Source organism: Trachemys scripta, chromosome 10, assembly GCF_013100865.1.
Source record: "Trachemys scripta elegans isolate TJP31775 chromosome 10, CAS_Tse_1.0, whole genome shotgun sequence".
In the NCBI taxonomy this organism is placed as follows: domain Eukaryota; kingdom Metazoa; phylum Chordata; order Testudines; family Emydidae; genus Trachemys; species Trachemys scripta.
This window is the reverse complement of record NC_048307.1, coordinates 81,344,010-81,368,710: the sequence shown is the minus strand read 5'-3', so window position 1 is coordinate 81,368,710 and position 24,701 is coordinate 81,344,010. Positions and strand designations below refer to the sequence as shown.

The 24,701-nt window shown below is 39.4% G+C and overlaps 1 protein-coding gene across 6 annotated transcripts in view; it reads right to left on the bottom strand.

Moving 5' to 3' along the window:
• Nucleotides 1–24,701, bottom strand: part of MAP2K5 (mitogen-activated protein kinase kinase 5) — a gene marked incomplete at its 5' end in the record, with an annotated part of 178,694 nt that overhangs the window by 81,365 nt on the left and 72,628 nt on the right. For all 6 annotated transcript variants that reach the window (XM_034784993.1, XM_034784989.1, XM_034784991.1 and 3 more), the window contains 4 exon segments: nucleotides 4,812–4,883; nucleotides 8,617–8,667; nucleotides 9,601–9,674; nucleotides 18,128–18,176. In XM_034784993.1, the coding sequence (XP_034640884.1) occupies nucleotides 4,812–4,883; nucleotides 8,617–8,667; nucleotides 9,601–9,674; nucleotides 18,128–18,176 (246 nt within the window).

Below are 24,701 nucleotides of genomic sequence, written 5' to 3'. Positions count from 1 at the left end.
TTATTTTCATTAGGGAGCACTAATGTTCACTTTCAGACAGTAATCCGTGATTGAAATTGTATTAATTAGAGATTAAAAGAGCTATTAGATCATTCAAACTATCCTACTTCATGTGCCAGGCACAGTTCTCTGAAAAACACTGATTGCAAACTGCACTTCAACTTAGCCCAAGCTGCCTGGAATTAGGGTGACCAGACCACAAATGTGAAAAATTGGGATGGGCATGGGGGGTAATAGGAGCCTATATAAGAAAAAGACCCAAAAATTGGGACCGTCCCTATAAAATTGGGACATCTGGTCACCCTGCCTGGAACACATTTTAGGACTGAGTTATAAACCCCTGAAAAACAGTGTTTATAATGAAAGTGCTGACACAGTCTTCAGTGTAGTAACAGCAACGCCACTGGTTTAAATTGAATTTGCTTTGTCAACCAAAAAGCACTGAAATAAAACTACGGCTAAAAACCTCATGAAAATTTACAAACTATTTGCTATGAAATATCTGAAAAGAGGTTTATTGGTAACACACCGAATTAATGTGCCCTTTTAAAAGAAAAAAATACAAACTGCAAAAAAAATAAGCCAATAATGTTTCCTTTCCCTGTGAGATGTAAACTGCTCTCAACCCCATTTATTTCAATGGCAATTGAGGACAGTCGGCATCTAACAAGATGGGGCTCATCAAGGTTAAATTGTTACTTTGCCTACTCTTTAAACTCAGCCAACTGACTTCTTGGACAGTGTTCTTAAACTTTAAAAGTAACCAGCTTCTCATTTCCCACAGCACAGTAGCAAAGAAATTCAATGTATTTTTGAGGTTTAGATTAAATAAAATTAGAAGATTCTAACAACTGAGTTTAATCATCATACATCAAAACAGCTCTCAGTATCTTGGTCCAACACATTACTTCTTGTCAATCAATATGCTCTAACTGCTAGCTTGCGGGCATAAGAGTTTGGATATTTAAAAAAAAAAGTGAGTTGAGACAATTTTAAAATCCTAGAATAAACTGTAACTGCCCTCTCTGCTTCATCAGCAGGAGCCTGGAATAGTGTACCACCAATCCCCATGTCAATAGACAGAGTTACTTTAATGACAGTGACCTTGCATGGCTCTTTGAGCTTCTTCTTCACCTTTCTTGAGATATTTTTCTAAGCCACTGTCCTTGCTCTCATCATTTAACACATCACTCAAACCACTCCAATAAAACAGCGATCATGTTGAAGAGAGGTCTCAGAGGTCCAGATGACATACCAATTAACAAAGAACACAGAGCCAAATTGTTCTGTGCATCTGACACATTGAAGGAGAGAAGAGCAGGTAGAGAAGGCTTGAGGGAAGAGAGTAAACATAGACCCAAAATGTCCCCCTAATATTGGCTGATATGATGTAAAAATCAGTATTACAAAGACAAGCTGTAAATCGGCTTCTAATAATCCTTTACACAAAATCACAGGTTAACTAAAATTCAGTATCTAAGGCCTTGTCTACACTGGCACTTTACAGTGCTGAAACTTTCTCGCTCAGAGGTGTGAAAAAACACACCCCTGAGCGCTGCAAGTTTCAGTGCTGTCAAGTGGCAGTGTAGACAGTGCACCGGCGCTGGGAGCTACTCCTCTCGTGGGGGTGGGTGTTTTACGGTGCTGGGAGAGCCGCGACTACACAGCCACGTTAAAGTGCTGTAACGTTGGTAGTGAAAACATACTGTTAGTCTACTAAGAAATTATTCATATTTTAGATCCTGCTATGTGCTGTTATGAGCTGGGTGAAACCTTGTTATAGGTTGACTTAAAACCTCATTGAGAACAGTAGGTGTGAACTAACCCTTCAATTAACAGAGGGGTAGCCGTGTTTGTTGCTTTTTACAGATCCAGACTAAGAGTCCTGTGGCACCGTATAGACTAACAGACGTAGTGAAGCATAAGCTTTCGTGGGTGAATACCCACATCGTCAGACGCAAGTTCGTCTGATGACGTGGGTATTCACCCACAAAAGCTTATGCTTCAATACATCTGTTAGTCTATAAGATGCCACAGGACTCTTTGTTCCTTCAATTAACAGAACCGTAAGCATAAGCCCCACCCATGTGAACCTGCTCAGGTGTTTTTGGCTGGTGTGTGTGTGTGTGTGTGTGTGTGTGTGTGTGTGTGTGTGTGTGTGTGAGTGAGAGAGATACGAACGAACGGGGAATACACACAAACTGAGGTCAAACAGCCTGAAGGAGCAGACAAAAGCATGATGGTTGACCCTGCAAGAAACCTGGGAAAAGGTTTTTGGGTCAGGGATGAAGATTAAAAGAGTGCTCTTGGTACTGTGAGCAAAAGAAGCTGTTTCCTGCTAAATGATTCCCTCTGTGGACAGAAACACAAGACTTTGTACATTCTTTGTAAATAAACTGAACTACATCAAAGAAATACCTATCACTAATACCTACTCCCAACTGGAACACCCACAGGGCCCGAAACTTTGACTAGTTGCTCGGGTTGAAAAGAAGTAACACTTTTGTCCATGGGCACACATCATTGTATATCCTTCACAGTCAGCTAATGAACTGGTAAATACATTATGTAGATGATTTATATCAGAACAGAACTGAACCAAAAGTCTACCCTGGTCAAATATGAATGCATTACAATTTCACTTTAGCCCCCTGTTGACTACACTCACTTACAGAGACTGTGGTGACTTGAATAAATTTTGTATTTCTCCCAAAATTCTGAGAGAGCTCCAATGATGTAATCATTGACAATAGTGGCTTCCAACTGCAGTAAATTAAATTAACAGCACTGCATCCCTTGTGACCCATTAGCGTATGTCCTTATTGTATATTCAGAGTTAGTTTTAATCAGTCTTGGAAAAAAGATTGACAAGATCTGAATGCAATAATTCAAAGTTAAACAAGCAACACATGATGCCCGTATTTTCAATCTGGGTAAGTTTAATCATGTGTTTTTCAACAAATATATCTATATTCAATAAGGTAACATACGAGAGTCTTGGTTAACTTCCAGTTCTCTATGGGTGAAATTCATCCAGATACAGAGGGCCAGCACAAAGACTATGTCCCATTTAAGCTCTTTCTTGCACTGGACTTCAGCATAAGTCTATGCACCACTGGCCATCTGTACAGGAGGGAATTTCACTCTAAGTTAACATTATTTGATATCTACCAAAAGAGAATGGAATGGCATTGGTAGGATTCTATTGTCCCTTTGTCTGCATGTGGAAGAGGATATAAAGCCAGGACAAATCTTTCTGAGTTAAGGTCCAAGCATATCTTTGGGCAGAAATTTTTTCTAGACACTTAGATGGTGAACAGTGTAATCCTTATGGAAGTATATGACAGCCTGGAGGTGTTGCTGCTTCCCACAGAGGCTAGGAGTTTGAGATGGCAGGTGGAAAGAAAGAAGAGAAAAGCAATGGTATTGTGCCAATGATGCAAGATAGGCAAAGAATACCAGGGATCTAACTAATGGTCTCTTGCCTTATATTACCCACAGGCCTGTGTGCCCCTTAAAAAGCATTGTATGAACACTTAAGTATGTGTATGACCTTTAGTTCGATTTTGTGTGATGACCACTCTGGGATACAAATGCAGGGTCTTTCAAACCTTTGCTTGTTCTATTCCTCCTACTTCCTACTTAGACTATATTAAAATGGGACACATTATTTATACTAAGGTTGCCATCACTGCTGCTCCATGGGTCAGCCATTAGAAGTTCCTTTCATATGCTGTGGTCATATTGTTATCAGACAGTTCTCCCCACAAACTACTAATATATTTTTAGTCTAAGGCAATAGAAAAGCATAAAAACAGTCAGACCTGATCTCTACCAGCCCTCCAACCAAGAGTCTTGGGTGATCCCGAACACAATGACTAATTCTGATGCCAGATCAGTCACCTTTCCCCTTTTTTCTGGATCAGGCCAAACTGATTTCACTTGTCAATTCCTCCTCAAATGATTGGCAGTTCTCGTTATCCTAAGCACTCTAGCCCCGCCGTTGTTTTCTACAACATAGGATGCCCACCTTTGTAAAGAACTATGAGATTTAGGTTTAAGAACCTCAGAGGAGTACTAAGCAGAAATACCAGACTACTTACATTTTCACTGGATCAGAAATTACCTTATGGTGAATGAAAATTACCAGTATCACACTTGCAGAATGTACCTGTATCTCCCATTACAATATTTCTACCTGACCACATTCTCCTTGCATAGCTTTGTTTCAGTGAGACATTTCTAGGTGTGAAACAACGATGTACATGAAAAGTTGACCTTTTGGTGAATACCCAATACTAAACAGTATAGTCAATCACATGGCAAGAAATCCATCCCATTTGGCACAAAGCCACAATTATCAGGCTGTCTGCAAGGAACTCCACTGGGGTTCAGGAATGGTACTTACCCAGCTCAGCCTCTGGATCTCCACAGCCCTATGATAGCCAACCCTTAGTGGGCTAGTCTGCACTGACCTTTTCAGACCCGGTACAGAACAACCCTACCCCCAGTGGCATGCAGGGAGTGTAGAGATGTCCTCCCAACCGCATTCCACGTACCCTGATCCCCACTCTCACTGCACAGCCCTACCAAAGGGCTTAATTGGTGCATACAGGCTCTCCATACCTAGGTGGATTTGACCCACTGAGAACGAATCCATTCTAGATACAGTGAAGAAACTGAACGATGGCTAAGCTTATATATACAAAAGGAACTTTGTATAATAGGGAATATGTAAAAATAATTGGAATCTTAGATTTAGTTCAGTTCTTTCAATGTGCCTATAAGAACAAGTATATATGTTTACATACCTCCATGAAGGAAATCCCTAAACTCCATACATCGGAATGAATCCCGTATTGTTCCCCTGAAATTCGTTCAGGCTGAAAGAAAGGAGGGGAAAAAAACATCTTCTTTAGCCTAGACAAACAAACATGCATATCTCTCTCTTGAAAGTTAGTCCTGGGCAAATAAACTTACTCAAAATTTTGCAAGAATCTTAAAATTCAATTTGTCTAATCTGGAAAATAATGAAGATACTAGAAGAAGAACAGGAGGACTTGTGGCACCTGCCACAAGTCCTCCTGTTCTTCTTTTGGCGGATACAGACTAACACGGCTGCTACTCTGAAACCTGAAGATACTAGGTTATTCATAAACATGACACTTTATTTTTACCTGGGTTCTGCAACTAGACAAGGGGCTCTGTCCCGCTCAGACACGCCATCCTGCATGGCCATGTATCTAGTAAACTTGGCTAATGCATTTGTGCCTGGACTATCTTATTTCGCAAGAAAACCAACAGTGTGCACCTGCACAACAAAGCACCATATCAGATTCTAAGACTCCATGAATGGAACGGATTTACTTCTAGTCCAGAGTGAGAAGTAAGGTATATCATGAACAAAAATATTGAGTAAAGGAATTGAATAGGGGCGTGGGGGATTAAAAATTAATGGGATTAATGGGACTGAATTAAACTAAGGTTACTTTTACAATTAGCAACCTAATGCTTCAAAAGGGAGTCACACGCTTAGCAATTTTCTTTTAAAACTCTTCAATTAATATATTAAACAATAAAAAAGATTTCACTCAAAACTATTAACAGCCCATTTACAGAAATACAAGAACACTGTAAAATGAAACAGCTAGTTTTTATCTGAAAGCTACAATTCAAGCTTTCCAAGGTCAAGTACAGTGTGAAATGCAACAATAAAAGGCTCCATGAGACTTCTCTCCCCGCTGTGCTATTAATTCACCTGTCTAGCCAACTACCTACAAACCACTGGCTGTATTTCTAGTCTCTAATAATCCAGAGACCTTTTCAGAAAACACACTCCCAAATTAGTGCCAGTCCAACATGTTTGGGGATGTTTACTCTGCACTGCTAATCCCAGGTTGAGGGCTTTTATCACAGCATGAATGTTAAGTAAAGAAACACAGAGCTGTCTCTGTTATCTTTATGGATCACCATTCTAAATAGCTTTCCAGAATTACCATGCCAAAAAAGTCAGCTTGTGTCAGACAGAATGCTTAGTTTATACTGAGTTACATACTTACATAAAACATGAATCTTATTACTGTGGCCACCAAGATAATCATTCATAAATACAGTTATTCTAGGACAAGCTTACATGAGAAAGTTTTCTGGTACGATAATGTGGGTTAGGAGTGCAATCTTTTTATGATATTTTTCTACAGGCAAAAGCCATAGCGTACACAAAGTTATACTGGCCAAAAAGTGCTTTAGCCACTGTAACCTATTTTGTTCAGGGAACAAGCTATAAGCTAAAGTGGCAAAGGGGACTATTTGCTGTAGAAGCGGTCTCTATGCTAGGAGGATTTGCCAGTATGGCTGTACCAGCATAGCTATACAGGTACACCTTTTCTAGTATGGACTAGACCCTAGCCTTCATTTAGCAGCCAAATCAGATACGTAGTTCAATCTGGCTGTTTTAAAATTATTTACTTCTTTTTTATAACAGGTAAGGCTTTAAGGTAGTAAAATATCGTGTATGTAACACTGAGGACTCAAAAACAACACCACCACCACTACCACTGAAGCAGGTGCATAAAATAGTTACATCTGTCCATCTACTTCCACGTTTCAAAGTGTCACGTAACACTGCTTTGTTTTGCAATCATATTTTCACACCAAAGCTTTTGTTCTTGCATACTGGTACAAAACACACGCAATTTTATATTATCTTTTGGAGACTGAGGTATAAATTTGATGACTGGCAACAACTCACTCAAGAAGCAAAGCAATTTTAATACATGAAATCTGATCAAATATTTTATAGTTTGACTCCTCTCATTTTCAATTAACAGATGGACGCATCACATTCATCCATAAACAATAAGAAAAAAATAATTTCTTTAATGTACACCTGGGAAGGAGAACTGTAATCTGGATTTGTTCATTAAACGAAAAATACAATTTAATTATTAGAGCTATTTAAAGCCACTCTAAGAAGAATCGCTGAGTTAGAGAAGTGGAGTCATTTGAAGTTTTTTTTTTTTGTAATCACAGTATTTCCATTTTTTTTTTTAAGAGATTGGAGCTGTAGCAATCAGCAGGCCTGGGTATCAAAAGTAATACATTTGATGTGTTTTACATTTTCCCCATACCTAATATTCTGATCACACAGTGTGGTTTAAGGCTTGTTAGGATGGTGACACGATTGTTTCAGAGGCTGAATGATGTGCACTTCTTGGCTAGAAAAACACTTAGCAAATAAATGGACTATCTGCTAACAAGGACGCAAGAAAAAAAAATATATAAAAGCAATTAAAGGTCACAAATTTCTCCTCCTCCCTCCCATCTTCTGGAGTTTGAAAGGACAAATGCTACAGTACTGTTTGCAGATTGTCCTTTACCAAAGGCAGGATCCATTTTTCTCATTTATTTTTAGATATAAGAGCAATGTTTTTTGCCAACACTATATTTTAAACACTAGACAAGGACTCCACATTAATTCTACATTCTCATCTGAAGTATTGAAGTTTTCATACTCCACAACATGGGCTCGTGAAACCATTTGTACGAACTTTGGCAAAGACAAAATTGTGGTAGCCTTTGCTGTATTCTCTCCATATTATTTATGCCACCACTTTATTTATTTAATTTTAAACCTAGTCTTTCCAATGGGACTAGAGTCACTTGCCACTTAACAGGCATGGTAAAATAGTAGAATCCAATCTGTCAAACCTATGACAGAAGTCCCCAGAAAGAGTTATCATAAAAGTTTGTTAATCTGATTTAATAGGAATGGAAATATATGTATATTATTCTGTAGACAGAACATACAAGTAATCTCATCATGGCATGCAAAATTTCTTGGTTAAGTAATAGACGAAACGTACTGATTAAATGGATAAGTGTTGCATGAAAGTGACAAACACTAAAAACATGCAAGTTAATGGTCTAATGGTATAATACTTTCTGTCTTGTCTAGTGATTTCCTGTATAACAAAACCAATGTATGTCATTGGGGTGAACTAAGGTGGCGGCTTAGCACTTTCCACTTACCAACTTTGCACTTTCACCCTAACACATTTTGCAAACATTTTCAAACTGAACTATGAATAGATCTGATAGAAACTGTTTTAGGCAAGCAAAGCACTTAAGCACATGTTTAGATTCACTGAAGTCAATGAGACTTAAGCACACGCTTAAATGTCTGCTAAACTGAGGCCTTAGAAAATGGTTCCAAAACTGCGAGCAACAATGGAGCATGGGTGATCCGCCAAGCACATGCTGGCTACCCCTGGAGAGCCAGCTGTTTATATTGTATTGGCCTCTCCTCTGTTCCAAGCTGTTACACTGCTTTTGAGACAACTATAAATACATTAAAAGAAATACTTTCCCAATATTACTTTTCCTTATCAGCAATTGCTGTAGCTGTCACAGAGATGCTGTGTGATCACAAGGAGGAGGGGGGTTAGTCTGTGTGATGGTGAATGGGAGCAGTTTCCATGGGACATACTCTATTAAGATGCAGATAGGAAGAAATCTGAGAAAACCGCTGATTTAAAAATATATCCTACATCATATAGAACAAAGCAGCATACAAAGACTTCTTTTGAAATGTTATTTCTGCATAAATTTACTTACCGCCATATAAGCATTTGTTCCAACATACGTCTTGGCTATAGAATTCACCAGCTATCAGACAAAACAGTCTGTTAGAACAATATAAAGATAATGTGGAAATAAAATGGGCAATTATTCCTCATTTAACCTACAATAATCATTTCTATAAATCAACTAAAAATTATGTAAAAGGGGACAAATTTATCTACAAAGGCATTAAAAATGATTAAATCGGTCTTTTCTTTTGAATGTGAGCTCCAATTTAAAACAAGCGCTGCGTTACAGTTTATAGCAGATAACCTTAAACAATTCCGTTAAACAGGATGCTTATAGCTTTAGTACCCCCAAACTAGTCTGATATAAAAAGTCAATTTGAAGTAGGATTGAACACACTCATTTTTCAGTCAGCTGGCTCAAGATGTGAATAAAGCCACATTCATTACTAGAACGCAATGAGCACTAAATACGCTGGAGGGACAACAGACTTTGACAACTTATAATACAACGCTGACCTTCTCTTTGGTCCTCATGTTTGGCGGAGAGAAAAGGTGGCTGCAATTCAAATCAACATCACAGCAAGCTCATGGGTCACTATCACTGAGGTTCTCCAGGGAGGCCCAAAATGGAAATTAATTAAAATTTGTGCTGCACATTGTCAAGGCCCACCACTATTGTTGCTACCAATATTAATTTTTATTGTGGGCCAGTTGGGCTCCCCAGACACATCTCCCACTCTGCCCTCCCTTTTGTCTGGCCAAAACGCTTTCATATCGAAGCTGCATATCAATGAAGTTTGCTATTCGTAAGTAGTAATTACAATATCAGCAGTTTTTACTGTCATTAAACAATGAACAATCATATTCTGATGAAGGAAAGTCGCTTGGAGATTACAAATGAATAACACTCTCCCAGCAGAGGAGAGTTTGCTGCGGGCCTGTTTGTCTTGTAGCCAGGTGATTTCTATTTTAGAAAAAAGAGTAGGCAAATAGCTAAGGGAGGGGATACCTGTGTGCTAACCCCAAAGTCGCACAGCTTCACCTGTCCTCGTGTGTTCACCAACATATTAGAGGGTTTCACATCTGTCAAAGAGGGACAAAAGAGGGCTTTCAAATAAATTATTCTCTGTATGCAATTTTGATATAAAGATATATATGCATCTAGTCATGTCAGGTTTTTAATAGCAGACATTTTAAATTCAATCTCTTTGATCTGTAACACTCTAGCATTGCACTACTTCCTCACTGAGGTTGGATTCCAATAATTTAAACCTACATTCTAGTCTAACCCTCTTATAAACCCTATATTGATCTTCTTGTAATCGTCTCTCTTCAACTGCTTGGATTTCAAGTAGAGGTAACAAGATTTAAAAAAAATTAGTATATACACACTCTATATTATTGCATAGACATACATATTATATACACCCCCCACACACACACAAAATGCTGGCATACACATACACACAAACATAAATATACACACATCAAAGACTCTCGCAGAATCTAGCCCCAATTCTGCAGCCAGATCCAAACAAGGTGGATCTATGTGCCTACACAGAGCCCTGTTGAAGTCAACGTGGCTCTACCCGCATGGCTCCTATTACAGGACTGGTGCACTCCTCCCACGATCTCAGTGCTGTCACATAAATGAACTGCCACAATCCTATCAAAATCCCACTCTAACAAATAAATACACCAAGGAACATCATAAAATAAGCCCCCCTCAGTGCAGAGATTATAAAGTTGACACTCTGTGACACGAAATAGAAGTGGTAAGATTATGTTGCATACTGTACATTCTTCCAGTAGATAGACTTTTAATTGTTTCCTGTAACTGATCAAATGTAGTGCAGATCTTTCCATTCCAGGGATGCTGGCCAGAATACATGAAAAACGGTTTGATGTAGCTCTGTCCAAAAACTTGCACAGATTAAAGCATGGTGGATGTGTGTAATGACTGCTTTCTCATGGCATTATGAATTGAAAGTAATAGCGTGCGTCTTTTCCTTCTTTAAAAGTGAACAGTAGTTGGGTGCAGATGGATGAAAACCAACTACGAGAGAACCTAATTTTGTTTATCATTAACTTTGGCTTTGTTTAGCAGATGTTTTCCGGGTATCACAGTAGCTTGCTTAATTTGTCTTTGTAATGTAAGTATATAACTTCAATTAACAAGCTGATTAAATGCTCTGATGTTTGGGGCAAAAAGAAAGCTATTTTTTTTAAAGGGTGGGCACCATCAATAATTTGGTGATGTTCTCCATGCTTCAAGATCATATTAATAAAATTAGTGTATTTGTAATCTCTCTCCCCGATACCCAAAACACAAAATCACCATCATGTATCTCCATCATGTCACAGCTTCAAGGACACAGTGCCTATTTCACATAACCCTTATTTCAACTGTATAGATTCAGTTTGCCTCTGACACTCTTAATGATTTCTCACCGACCTCACCAGTAGGTGAGGCAAAATACTCATTTAAAACTATCCATGCAGTCGGAAGAACCTCAGTGCTCTTTCAACCAAGATTTTAAAATACATTATTTACTAATACAAATTCTGGGAAGATTCAAGTATTGTCTGTTTGTAGCAATCTATTAAACTGTATACAACTCTCTACTGCTGGGTGACCACTCTCAATTAACTAGACCTGGAGTGTCACCAGCATGTCTCCATTATGAATGTCTAAGAAGAACACTACAGCAGCCATAGGCTGTACAATAATCCTATTCATTATGTTTAATTGTCTTCTGCAAATATGTCAGCAGATACATCTACCTAGTTATTACGTCTGCATTGCATTCTAATGAGCTAAACAGCAGGTACAATTAAATATGCAAAATATGCTGACATTTTGCATTACAAATTAATCTGTTTACAGCAGGAATGCATTTAAAGGAAGATTGCAGTGAAACATGAAGTCCCTACATCTAATTGCAGAGCAAAGCCAATGGCTCCAAAACACTTGTAGATATTTAAAAAAGGATAATTAACAATCAAACAAGCACAGTAACTAGCTTGACACGGTCAGACTGAATTCTTGGGAGAGGTCCCTAGTTCAGAGTCTGTGAGCAACATGGTGTACAGATGATTGTAAGTGGCCAGCCAGCCACCTGCTATTGATGCACCTTAGGTTCACAATACTCCTCTTCCCACTTTCCTCATATCTGACACCTGCCCAATACAACATGAGAGAAGGGTCAGAGGGCAGCAGCTGGGAGGACGTGTGACATAGGTAAGAGTTATGCTGGGGAAAGTGTGGTCCACATGATTTTATGAGGATCCCAGAGTTCTGGAGGCTCTCAGGCTATTAGAGTCTCAATCTACCCGCATATTTTTACCAAATGCAATGATTGGATCTGTAATACAACAGTGGTTTAACAATGGCAACATTCATGTATTTTATACACAAAGAGCCAAACCTTTAGTCCCTCCAGTATCACTGGCAAAGTTCCCATTGATTTCAACAGGACTAGGCTTTGGCTCTTAGATTGAACTTCAGCTTAGTCAGGAGAAGGAAGTCAGCGGCTTTCCCCACCCTTGCTGCAGTCGCAGCATCTAGCTGTTTTGCAAGGCACCTAAAAACGCTGCCGTTCTCTACTCTGAATTACAGGAGCCTCTTCCAGGCATTAGGTTATACCTAATGCCTGGAAGAGGAAGGAGGAAGAACACAGCAGCTCTCTCTGAGAAACACCTGTCCCACAGTGTGAGGGAGATACTATGTTTAGGATGGTATCCATGCAGCTACATTCTTCTTCAATAAAATTTTTACTAAGGGCTTGACTGTAGATGTGCCATGAGCCCACAACAAGGGACAATGCGTTGTTACGCTGCCCCAGGAGCAGATCGGGGAGAGACTGTGACTCAGAGTCATATTCTCCCTCCCAGTTCCCCTTACTACTCCCTCTCCAGAGCAAATTGTGCTGGGTCTATAACCAGCACAACACATCTTGTCCAATGCACCAGTGCTGGCCACCCATTTGGGAGCCAGAGCCAAGGTCCCACCCAGTCCACACCGTGTTTCATTCATCTGCGTGGGTGGAAGATGTAGAATTCTGCACAGTCCCTTTCCGCATTCCATGCGACTACCTGTGATGTGGCCCTACAGAATGTTAAATATTAATAGCTGTAATTAAGCGCTTGATCCTGAAATCCTTCTGCAGGTAAAACTCATCTGCTTGTCATTAATATTACTGTTTAGAAGTGGAAGAATTTAAACAATAGCCAAAAGGGCTCCTAAGAACATAAGAACGGCCATACTGGGTCAGACCAATGGTCCATCTAGCCCAGATCCTGTTTTCCGACAGTGGCCAATGCCAGGTGTCCCAGAAGGAATGAATAGAACAGGTAATCATCAAGTGATCCATCCCCTGTCGCCCATTCCCAGCTTCTGGCTAATAGAGGCTAGGGACACCATCCCTGCCCATCCTGGCTAATAGTCATTGATGGACCTATCTTCCATGAACTTATCTAGCTCTTTTTTGAATCCTGTTATAGTCCCATTACTAGTGCTTGCTTAATATACATGATTTGTACAGAGCATCATTATGCAGGATGAAGAAGTTCTATTTATGATGTAGCTGCCTAAGCCGTTTCACCTTTCTGGAGACAAATGGGGCACACGTGCTCTTACTTACCATTTAATAGAACTGTCAGAGGGTCAGGAATCTGAATACTGAACATTTAGTCATCTTATTCAAAAATAAACAGATTATTCTGAATAAAATGGATTTGTAAAAAATAGTATCTTGACTTTTATTGCCTTTGACAAATACAATACTCTAAAGTTCAAGGAAGACGAGCAGTGCAAAAACACCATTTTAGCTATGGACAGCTCTGAGTACATTACTGATAACAATGAAGCAGATGAAACAACAAAAATATTCTCTCTGTGCTGTCCTTATCAGACTACTTCCTTCCGAGGCAACTGTTTTTCCTAAACTTGAGTGGCATGTGAGATTGCATATTTATACTTGATATATCTGTTAGACATCGGTGTACATGGTGATAGAGCCATTTAATTTATCTAAGCTAGCAAAAAACAAACAAACAAAAAAACCGCACATGATCCAATGCGCACGTGATCCTAAACTAGGTAGTAGCCTCTATTCTACAAGTCTTGCTCATTTCTTCGGCAATGTCGAGCCAAAATTCATGTAACTGCTGGACGATGTAATCTGTCATTATGGATATTATTAGTGCTATTGCACTAGTGACCGGCACTGGTGACCAACATTTAGGGTTTGGTTTTATTCAGTTTACAAATGTAGGTAAGTAACTGAACACATATTTATTTTAATACTTGTTACAAATAACTGTACATATCACCTGGAAAGGGTAAGCTCTGGAGTCAAGATACACTTTGCCCCTGGAGACTTGGTACACACGCACACGCAGTCACTCTAGGCTCACGTACCCAGAAAGTGGAAGATTGAGTTCAGATCTAAACTTGTAAAGTTAGATTTTACTGCCCAATTCATTTACATGTGTGCTATTTGCTAAAACGTTGCACCATTAGATGTAACCGGCAGAATTCAACTTATGAAAGTTCTACAACACTACTCCTCTGGAAACTGCAAAAAAAAAAAAAAAAGGCTCACTTGTAGATCTGAACAATTGTGTGCACAGAGCAATGAAGTTCCTGATAAAATGTCACCTCTGGTAGGTGGAGCTAAACATGGGTGACAAAAGGCCACTGGGCCTAGCAAACTTGATGTATCCTAAAGGATCTTCTGCAAAGGCTCAAAACCAGCAGAGGCCACAGGGCGGGGGGGAGGAGGGAGAGGGGGAGGAGAGCAATTAGGAAATAGTGCTTGTTGGAACGCAGATGTCATCGGACAACAGATGCATAAAGAAGTCTCGGTTATCTGCTGTAGCCATTGTACCATTCCACAAAAGAAAAAGAAGAATGCAGTTAAAGTCTCCATCACTTCTATAAATTTCACACCCAGGATGGATTTTGTGCTTTACTCCTGTGGCAACAGGTATACAGCAGCTTTGTGTATCATCACCGACAGCCTTAGGATTTATACAGAGCCTTTCACCCAATGAGCTCAAGGCTTTTAAATGACAAATTAATTAAACTTTGTCCCGGTAAAATACATATTATGCCCACTGTATCTACTGGTAAACTGAGGCACAAGCAAGTTAAGAAACTTGTCTACACTCACTCTTAGTCAGTACGAGAATCAGAAACCAAAACCAGGAATCCCAATTCCTGGTCTCCTCTTTTTACCACTACAGCATTCTGAGTAAGATTTTCAAATGGACTTAAGTCCCATTTTCAAAAGTGGCTAAGTCACTTAGGCACCACTGAAAATTTTATCTAATGTATCCAGATTAAGGATTTGGAATGAGTGCTCAAATTGGAAGGTCTTGCTCACCTTCTAGATAACATCATAATACAACAGTAGAAGGGATATAGCAATCAGACATGTATGTTGTTTGTACAGATAAAAACACATGCATGAAATATATATACACAAAATATACTCATGTAATATTTTATTGTGTGCACTTCTCCTTAATGAGCATGCTTTACCAAAGAAAAGAAGAAATACCATTTGGCTATAATGTATGCTCTCTGTACTTTATTCTTGAACTTAATGGACTTGGCTTCCTCTTTCTGCAAACTTTGACTTTGTGCAAAATTAGACCAGTTTGATTGCTAATTCTGTGTTAAATCTAAGTTCATTTCTCATTACCCTTCCATTTCTATTCTTTATCCTGAGGGGAAGAGAGAGCAGTTAGCATTGGGCCATTCTCACATCTTCCAAAGAAGTGGTATAGGTGTTAATCTTTTGTTTATGTTTGATGTGGGTAATGATGACTATGACTACAGCTTTAGGTTTATTAATATGCACAACTACCACCTCATTAACCACAAGGTATGTTTTGAAGTTAAGCTGAAATATTTGCTGAAATGTCTGATCTGGAATAAAAGACTTGCTCATTATTTGTTTCCTTTGCTTTTATCCATCCTCTAGTCAGAAACTGCCATGTTTGCTGCACTGTATTATACATCTTTTTTCATGAGGACCACTTCTCCACCTTGATTATCACCACTGGGGAATTTTTTGACTCCTTAGTCCATAAGAGCCTTCTATGCGATACATTTTACGCATGATAACAAAGAAGTCAAGGTTAAATTTTCTTCCATTTGCCTAATGCATTAAATCCTATATATAGCTACTCATGACTAGTGAGAAATAAATATGTATTCTGATTTGCACTTCATTGCTCTGTATCCATCTACACAGATATAGGATGTGGGCGCACGTACGCCCATACGTGTTTATTTACAACCAAAGTCCCTTGAGGGAACACCGCTGGACCCTGTCATGTTACTTAGCATCCCATCTGATGTTTTATAGCTTATATATATATATTTTCAGTTTGAGCAAACTAGGAACAGATCAAGCCCAGCAAAATTTGAAGTGAGAAGAAGGATGGGTTTGTGTTTCTCTCTTTGGACCAGATGTAGCCTCATGCATTCCAGAAAGCACCAAGGCACTTTCCATCCCAAGTAACCTATCAAGGTGTAACCAATATTCAGTACGCCTTTTAATTCAGTACGCCAATGAAAGTTATGGAAGATGATATTGGAGAAGTCACAGTTAACTGGGCAGGAAAAAAAAATCTGATTCAGCTTCTAAACTCAAAGCAGAAGAAAGGCATAAAATATTACATTTACAATGTCTAAGCTTGACTATCAATATTATTGGTTATCTGAAAGACCACCCGCAATTCATTAGGCAGACAACTCATTTTAAAATGAGTGTTTAAAATAGTATTTTGCTCTATTTCACCAGTGAAGAGGCTAAGCAATGGCTTCTCACACTAACTTCATGAATTGGCCATTATGGGAACAGTTCTAATGTAAGTGAACTGGCATTGTTTTGTACATTGGGAACATGATATAGAGTTTTTCATTTGTATATAGCAGCTTTTGCATCTGTTCCATTCACCCTTTGCTCTTGAAGGAAGATAAACTGCTTTTGAAGAAACTCAGAATGAAGGGTAACATTTGTAAATAACTATCCAGAGCTAAACCATCCTTAGTAAATTTTATCAAATGTAAACATCACAATGAAAATCTCATTTCCTCCAGGAAGAGGACAAGAAAATTATAAAATGGCCAATGTGAATGGTAGCTCTTACAAATTAATAGCAGGATTTTCAAAGGAGCCTAAGGGAGTTAGGTGCCCAACACCCTTCGGCTCCTTTGAAAATCCCGACCTCTCTCGTAGTATTCAAAGGTACTTTTCCACCTGTAGCTACTAAAATACAGATTCCTCCGTTCTCCCAACAGCACGCTATTAACATCTTCTCACACACAAACGTCACTGATAAAGCAGCACCCTTTTGCAGGTATAGCACAGAAAAAACATTAACTGAGAAGTTAGGATTGCAAATCTGATTAACAATAATAAGATCTGAAAATTCATAAATTCTAAGAACCGGGCTGGAATTTTATTATTATTTCTATTGCACTCAAAGCCAGGGTTCCATTTGCTAGGCACATACAAACATATCAACAGAGTTTACAATGTGAATTCAAAGTTCCTGTTTAAAGCAGAAACTCTGAATTTAGACTACTCATTTCTCCTCGAGTTGATACTTTCTCTTATCCTCCTTTTAATCACAAATAATGTCTGCTACTGTACCCTCCAACTGTGCACCAGGACTGAGTGAGCAGATGGGTTAAATTAAGCAGTATTGTTAGCAACATTAAGATCTGTAGCTGTTACTTTCAGACACTTTGGTACTATTATAAATGCAAAGAGTTTTCTTCTTGTTTGCCAAAATACTTACTTAACCCTTTCCTTGTTCTCGAACTGGTATATCCTCAGCATCTGCCATAGTTTGGCAAGTGATGCTCTGTTTTTGAAAGAGCTGGTACATATGGATCAATTTAGCCATAATCATTATATTACTAAGAAAATCTAGAGGTCACAAATAGGTGAAAATTTAAGAGAAGTCAAAAAATTAACTTGAGGAATGAGGATAGGACTTTATACTGAGAATGGTTTCAACTTTGCTTACGTAGATTTAAAAAGTTTCACTTCTTTGTCTTTCAAAATAGTAGTGTAGGGGTAATGAGCCAAATATTTATGTGCCTAAAGATGCAGATGAGTACCTAGTCGGAGTATTAAAGGTGCTTATTTAGGTTAGGCATCCAAATCCTATTGAATTCAATGGGAGTTAGGCGCCTAACTTGCTTAGGCACTTCTGAAAATCCCACTAGGCATCTACCTGCATCTTTAGGCACCTAAATACTTCGGAAAATCTGGTTCTGTCTGTCTAGTTTTTTGTTTGGATGGGGGAGAAACAGAGAAAAGAGGCAGGCAATAAAAATCCATAACCAGAGAATGTGAAAGGCTATCGAGTAAAATTAATCCCTGGCATAACTCCATTGATGTCAGCAGCATCACAGGGCTTAGTATGGCCCACTGTCTTTGTAAAAAGCTGCGCTGAACCAGAAAGTGTGATAGTCACTTAGAAAACAAAAGAACAAATCTGTCACTCACCTCTGTGTAAAATCTTTAAACTCCATAAATAGGTAAGGCCTTTAACAACCTGCATACAAGAGAAACAATACATAATAAAAATTTCTAATCGGGAACTATACGCATTTCAGTTGGATTTTATTCTTAGGGATTTGGGTTGCAATTGCAAGAAGCAAGATTGAAAAATAGGTCTATTGCAGTTTACCCCATGTTTTGCTGGTTGTCTTAGCTGCATTGTCCAGTAGTCACCCTGAAGATCAAGTCCAACTTTATCTCTTCGTTTATTAAGAATACTTTCATTAATTCCTGAGTGTTATTAATTTCACATGAAGGAGTTCATTACAGTTTTAGCTGAAATAAGTATGAGTAATGTCTAAAATAGACAGCTTAGTCTTCAGAGAATATATTTAGGGGCCAAATTTGGCCCAAATAGCAAATGTAGATTTCCCCCCAATCCTTTAAATCAAGTTCTGTTTGTTTGTTTTAAAGTAATAGGATGGAAATTTTCTTCATACAACTATTCTAACCAGAGGACTGAATGCATGCCCTGACTGTGGATTTAACCCACTTGCAATAGTATTCCTGTTAGGCCAATTATCTCTCTCTTTCTCTTAAAGTAATATCCAGCATTTTTTACTGTAAAAATGCTATTTTCAGGCCTATGCATTTCCAAAGTTGCTCCAGTTATTTTAAGGAGAGATATCGTGGTTCAAACTATTAACAATACATCATCAACAAATAGGCTTATTTTCTGTTCATTTGTCCCCACTCCTATAGCATGGCATTGGTTAAAGTTTACTGAGCAAAAACTTATATGTAAATGGCATAAAAATGGTGGTAGAGTAAGTAGCCTTGCTTTGTCTTTCTTTTTAAATTAAAGTTGTTGGCACATGCCATTAACATTCTACAGTGTTGAGGGTCTATAATATAAACTTCATATCAGTTTTAGAAATTAGAATCAAATCCTCTCGAGATGAAAACCTGCTGTGGAAGACCCTGTGCAAGGGCTTCAGTCTTGCAAGGTGGTGAGTAGAGCTGAGTTTGATTCGAACCCAAACACATTTTTTCAATATTTTTGTCAAATCAGAAAACTCAAAAAAAATAAATAAATAAAATAAAGAACCCCGAGCCAACTCAAAACCTTTTGGTTGACTTGAAGCAACTCCCACCCACCCAGTTTTTCAATTCAGGTCTCCTGACACATTTTCTGAGATCTGACATGAGTTTCAATCAACATTCCATAGGGCACTGTGCATACATTAAGTCTACATTCCTCAAACTGACACCTCAGCATGCTTCCATACATGGAATATTTACCTATGTTTATTTCAAATGTAGCAGCAAGATAACCATTAGATCTGAGATGCACCAAGCATTACCATTTATTTTCCATCCTCTTTATTTCTCTCCTAGGATTACATTCAGAATAGTCCATGACTATACAGGCTGTTCAATCAACTGCACAGGAACACAATCCTATACTACAGGTTACTTAGAAATAGGCTCTTCTCCCTAGATTTTGTAAAACTATCCCAATAAATAACGAAGTAATTAAAACCCCCCAAATAATGTAACTTCTTGCCTTCTGCCACCACCAAGGTTTTTTCCTGATCTGCTTTTTCCAGCAGCCCAAGATCTATAAGATCATCTAATAAACCTAATTCTATTTTTGCACACTTTTCTTCTCCAGAACATTTCTGCTGTGTCAGCCAATTATTTTTATTGCAAAATTTTTCCTACAAAATTTGCTGTCTATATTGACTTTCCACTCATTTTCCTGACTGAGATAAGTCTTTTTGTCCAGTACTTTCCTGAACAACAGGCCATTTTAGATGGATTGGAAAATGACCAGAGTTCTTCATGCAGAACAATGAAAATTCTTCATAGCCATTAAGGAGGTTGAAATAAAATTAAATTGTTTCTGTTAAAGTGTGAATGACTCAGAAACTTTACAAAAGTCAAAATTGTTACAGGGTATGTAAAGGCATAAGATTATATTAATTTTCAGTCTTCCTATTGGATTAGAAGATTGTTCTGAAATCTCATTCATTCAGTAAGCAAAATAATGCAAGTGGAACCTGAGCCTCTTTTGTATACTGAATAATGATTTTGGATCCCTACGAAATTGCTCTAGATGGCACCTTCAGAGTGCTAAACTTGCATCCCTAGTTCCAAGTGCCTCGTGGCCTCAGATGGTAATTACCCATCACAAAGAGCCTTAATCATAGTCCATATATCCCCCTCAGTGTGGCCTTGTTCACTTTAGCCTTTCAAAAAGCAAAACAGTAGAATTCTATTTACACATTGTTTCAAAAATTGCCAGAATGATAGCAATACTAAAAACATAAGGAATGGTATTTCAGTCATTCTCCCACTTCCCCGACACATATAGTTTTGGATACAGTAAGCTATTCTCTTCATTAAACATGTATTCAGACAATTTAAAATCTTTAAAAATATTTTAAACAAGTTCTGTAATGAATTTTGAACATTTATCATGTACAGGAAGAAAGCAAACATTTGCTAGGGAAAAAAAATCAACAGTTGAGCGTTATTATACATCTCTTTATTAAGGCACACATGCCACATAAGTGGTTATAAAATGCTTGCTATTAAACAAACTATCGCATTCAGATTATCTGTGCAGAAGAGTACATGAAAATTCAAGGAGTTTTTTTAATGTGAGCTATATTTTAAAGCTACAGAATAAAGAAAATGAGCATAAATTATTGTCATTCACTGAAACACTAAAACACACATTAAAGAGATGCCATTTTCCTATTAAGGATGGACATTTTGGTATTAAGCATTATTCTAAAAAGATGCCAGCATAGAGTATCTTTTGATTGAACATCTAGGAGGTATTATTGGCATTCAGTAAAGTAGGTTTTGCAACAATGACTTGACAAAGCCTTGACACAAAAAGTACTTCTACCTGCTGTCAATCACTCACTCTCTTGACAGTTCAAGTGCACAGCCTTTCAGGGAGAACTTCAATCAACATTAGCACTAAAAATACAGTGCACAATGTCACTAATTCAGAAATGGAAGTGGAAATAAATGTGTGAAGTGGCAAGCAAAGGTAGAATAGTATCAGCCATAGAGATGCCTGAAAGCATACACACTGTAGTAGAAAATTGTTTAGCAAGATGGAGTACAGCCTGCCTTTCAGGGTTCTCAAATTTTCCTTTTCCCATGGAAAAACCACTAGCCATTCACTGAATAATACAGTAAACAGAAAAATGATCCCCTTCTCATCAAGGCTGCGTTCGGCAGAATGATCCAGAATTTTGTGATGGAATCAGAGACAGCTCACTTCTCCTAAGGTTCACTGCTGGCAGCTTCCTCCATTCTCTCTCACTGCTTTCCTTCGACTAAACACCATCTGTCTTCTCTATGAGACAGCTCTCTTTCGTTGAGTCTTTATTCAGATTCCTCCCACTACCCTGCCCCTTCTCTACCACTCTCTCATCCTTATTGCATCTTATTACATCCATGGTAAATAACTAATACTGGAAAAAAAAAAAAAAGCCCCGTATTTGACAAGGCAGAACTTCTCTAGGAAAGAATGGACTTGATAATGGACTCTTCCAGGATCAACTTGAATCAAGGAAGCCTCATGCGTCTCACTTCTCCCTGAACAGTGTAACATGATGTTTGGATGGTTGGGCAGGAGTAACAAAGAAAAACAACTGTAGATGCTATACAGAACAGTGCCAATAATATCTTTACTTAATCTGTATATAAGTGCAAGGGTTTGGTGCCCAGTCTACTTCCAGGTGAACAAGTGTCCACACCAGAAAAGGTACCACTGCAACTGGCCTCAACTGGTAATACCTGGCAGTCTCAGCAGACTATTCTCTCAACAGTAGAGATGATCATGCCAAGTCGGGGATTAGTCACATTGGAAGGAGACAGGATGTGTAAGACTACACAGTTGCTACCCTAATGCACCTCTTTTATGGATACCTACTAAGTATTTCTACCAAGTACATCACTGTGATATCTGTGACCCTTACAAGAAAATAAAGTCCTATCCCTTCCTTTCTTACTCTGGCTGTGGATAGCACCTTTGACCCTTGGAGCACAGGTGCCATGGAAGGTCCTGGTTGCCAAGAGACAATCCCATAAGTAGCTCAGTAGATTAAGACATGCACTTGAACGTGATTCACTGTTCAACGGAGCGAGCAGAGCACAGGGGTAACATATTCTTTTCTAATGGTGTTGCTTAGCAGACAGGCTATTGTGTCTTAGACTAGTTGGAGTTATTTCCAGATGTATGGTGTATATAAGGCATTAGTTTCCAGGGCTGTCTGTCTGGCACCTTTCCTGGACACTAAATTCACTCAATATTTTTTTAAAAGAATAAATGCATGATCATAATGGTCCCTTCTGACCTTAGAGTCTATGTCCCATCATGGCAGGACTGGTATAGCAAAACCCAAGACTCAGGGCTTGTCTATGCTTAAAATGCTACAGCAACACAGCCACGCGACTGCAGTGCTTCAGCGTAGACACACTATGCAAACAGGAGGGATTTTCCCATCGGCAGAGGTAATCCACCTCCACAAGAGGCAGTAGCTACATCAATAGAAGAATTGTTCCATTGACCCAGCTGTGTCTACCTGGAGACTTAAGTCAGCTTAACTACACCACTCATGGGTGTGGATTTTTCATACCCCTGACCGATGTAGTTAAACCAACCTAATTTTCTAGGGTAAACCAGGCCTTAGTCTTGATTGACACAGTAAAGATCTACTTACTGTATTGGGTGCTCCTGGAAAGGTTTTACTTAGGAGGAATCATTTACTAATTTTGAAAAAGCTTTTAATTAACTGAAGTGCACATCATGCACATTTTTTGCAGACTCTACAGCCTACTGAAGTTGTACAGCTCTCAGGACTATAAAGGATAAACAGCCCTGTGCATATAGTACATGGAAGATGGAAAGAAGATTTATTGATTCAAAAAAAGCTCATGCTTCTCTCAGTACAGGAGTCTTAGATTTTGTCTAAGTAAAATATATAATCTTGGGACATTTGTGCATTGTCCTGTCCCAACCTCTAGCCTTTGCTTTTCCATGTCCCTCTCATTACATGGACAGGGATGTAAATACCAGGCTAGCAATCCCTGGGACCTTTGGACAACAACAAGGATAGTGGGCCTGTGTGTGTGCGCATGCGCTTATTCAGTGACTGTACAATGGGGCCCTGACCCATGCCTGGGACTCTAGGTGCTACTGTAATTCAAATAATACACAACAAGCACCAGGGGCACTTGCAGGATACATTGCTGCTGGAGAGAAGTTACTCGGTGTAGCAGGGTGGTTCCCCACTCCTGCCCTGAGGGGTTTAAAACAGCCCTGGAGGAGGGCTGTGGAAGGGCAAGAGGCCTGGGCTGATTGGCAGGAAGCAGGCTCAGCTGGGGCCACGCCCCAATCAGGGCCCAGCTGGCCCTATAAAGGCTGGGAGCCAGGAGCTCAAGCAGACAGTCTCTCTCTGCATTCAGAGGGAGACGGGCCTGGCTGTAGAGAGCTAGAGACAGGGTACGTGAGTGAAGCAGGGCTGGGGAAAGGCAGAGGAGCTGGGGAGCTCCAGCCTGGAAAGCCCCAGGCTGTGGCCTAGCATTGGGCTAATAGGTACTGGGGGTTGCAGAGGGCAGCCCAGGGGTAGGCAAAGGCAGCGGGTCCAAACCCAACCTTGCCAGTGATGAGTAGGCCGATACTGCAGTCTGCCCCAGGGCGTGGGGACTAGACGATGACTGGCAGTAGCTGTATACTGAGGCGAGGTGGGGATAGTGGGTCGGGGTTCCCCGGGGAGGGGAGACACTAAGACTGAGGGGTTACTACCAGGGGGCAGCGCCCCAGATAACAGGGCACCGGGAGGGACACGGGGGCCAAGCGGTAGCGGGACACCAGCCTGCAGAGGGCGCTCCAATGGCTGGAGAGCTAATTCCCATGGACGACCAGCAGGAGGTGCCGCAGGGGTGAGTCCGCCCTGTTACACTCGGCATGCAAAGGCCTTTGTTTCTCTCTCTCTGACTGTTCTCAAGCAAGTGCAGAGAACTAGCAAGGGGGCAGAGATAGCTTCCAAACTCCATCCTTTGTCAACCATCTGAGGTGAGTAGCAGGGAGTGTTTGCCAGCAACAGATTTGGTAAGAGGTCAGGCTGAACAATGAGCAGATGTGAAGCTACTTAGACAAAATGTCATCGGAAAAGGATGTTCATTATTCTGGGCAGAGAACAGAGAGAAAGTAGAGCTGTGAATTACAATGAACAGAGACTAAATAGCTGCCTGTGTTGGATTAAAGGATTTAAATTATCAGCTTGATGTATAATGAATGTGAAAACCCAGCACTTAATTAAATGGCACATGATAGAATAACTTTGTTATGCTTTAAACTGCTTAAGTTATCAAAGTATTTCTTAGATTTAGCAATTGTTTAGCAGTATCCCTCACCCCCATGATGTTCGCTAAGATGTTGTTCAATTAGCCTCGGTTCAGGCTTTGAAAGCAGATTATAGAATAGAAAAGTCACTCCATATTTTGCAAACACCATTACCAAAATCAAGGGAACAATGCACTTGTACTCACT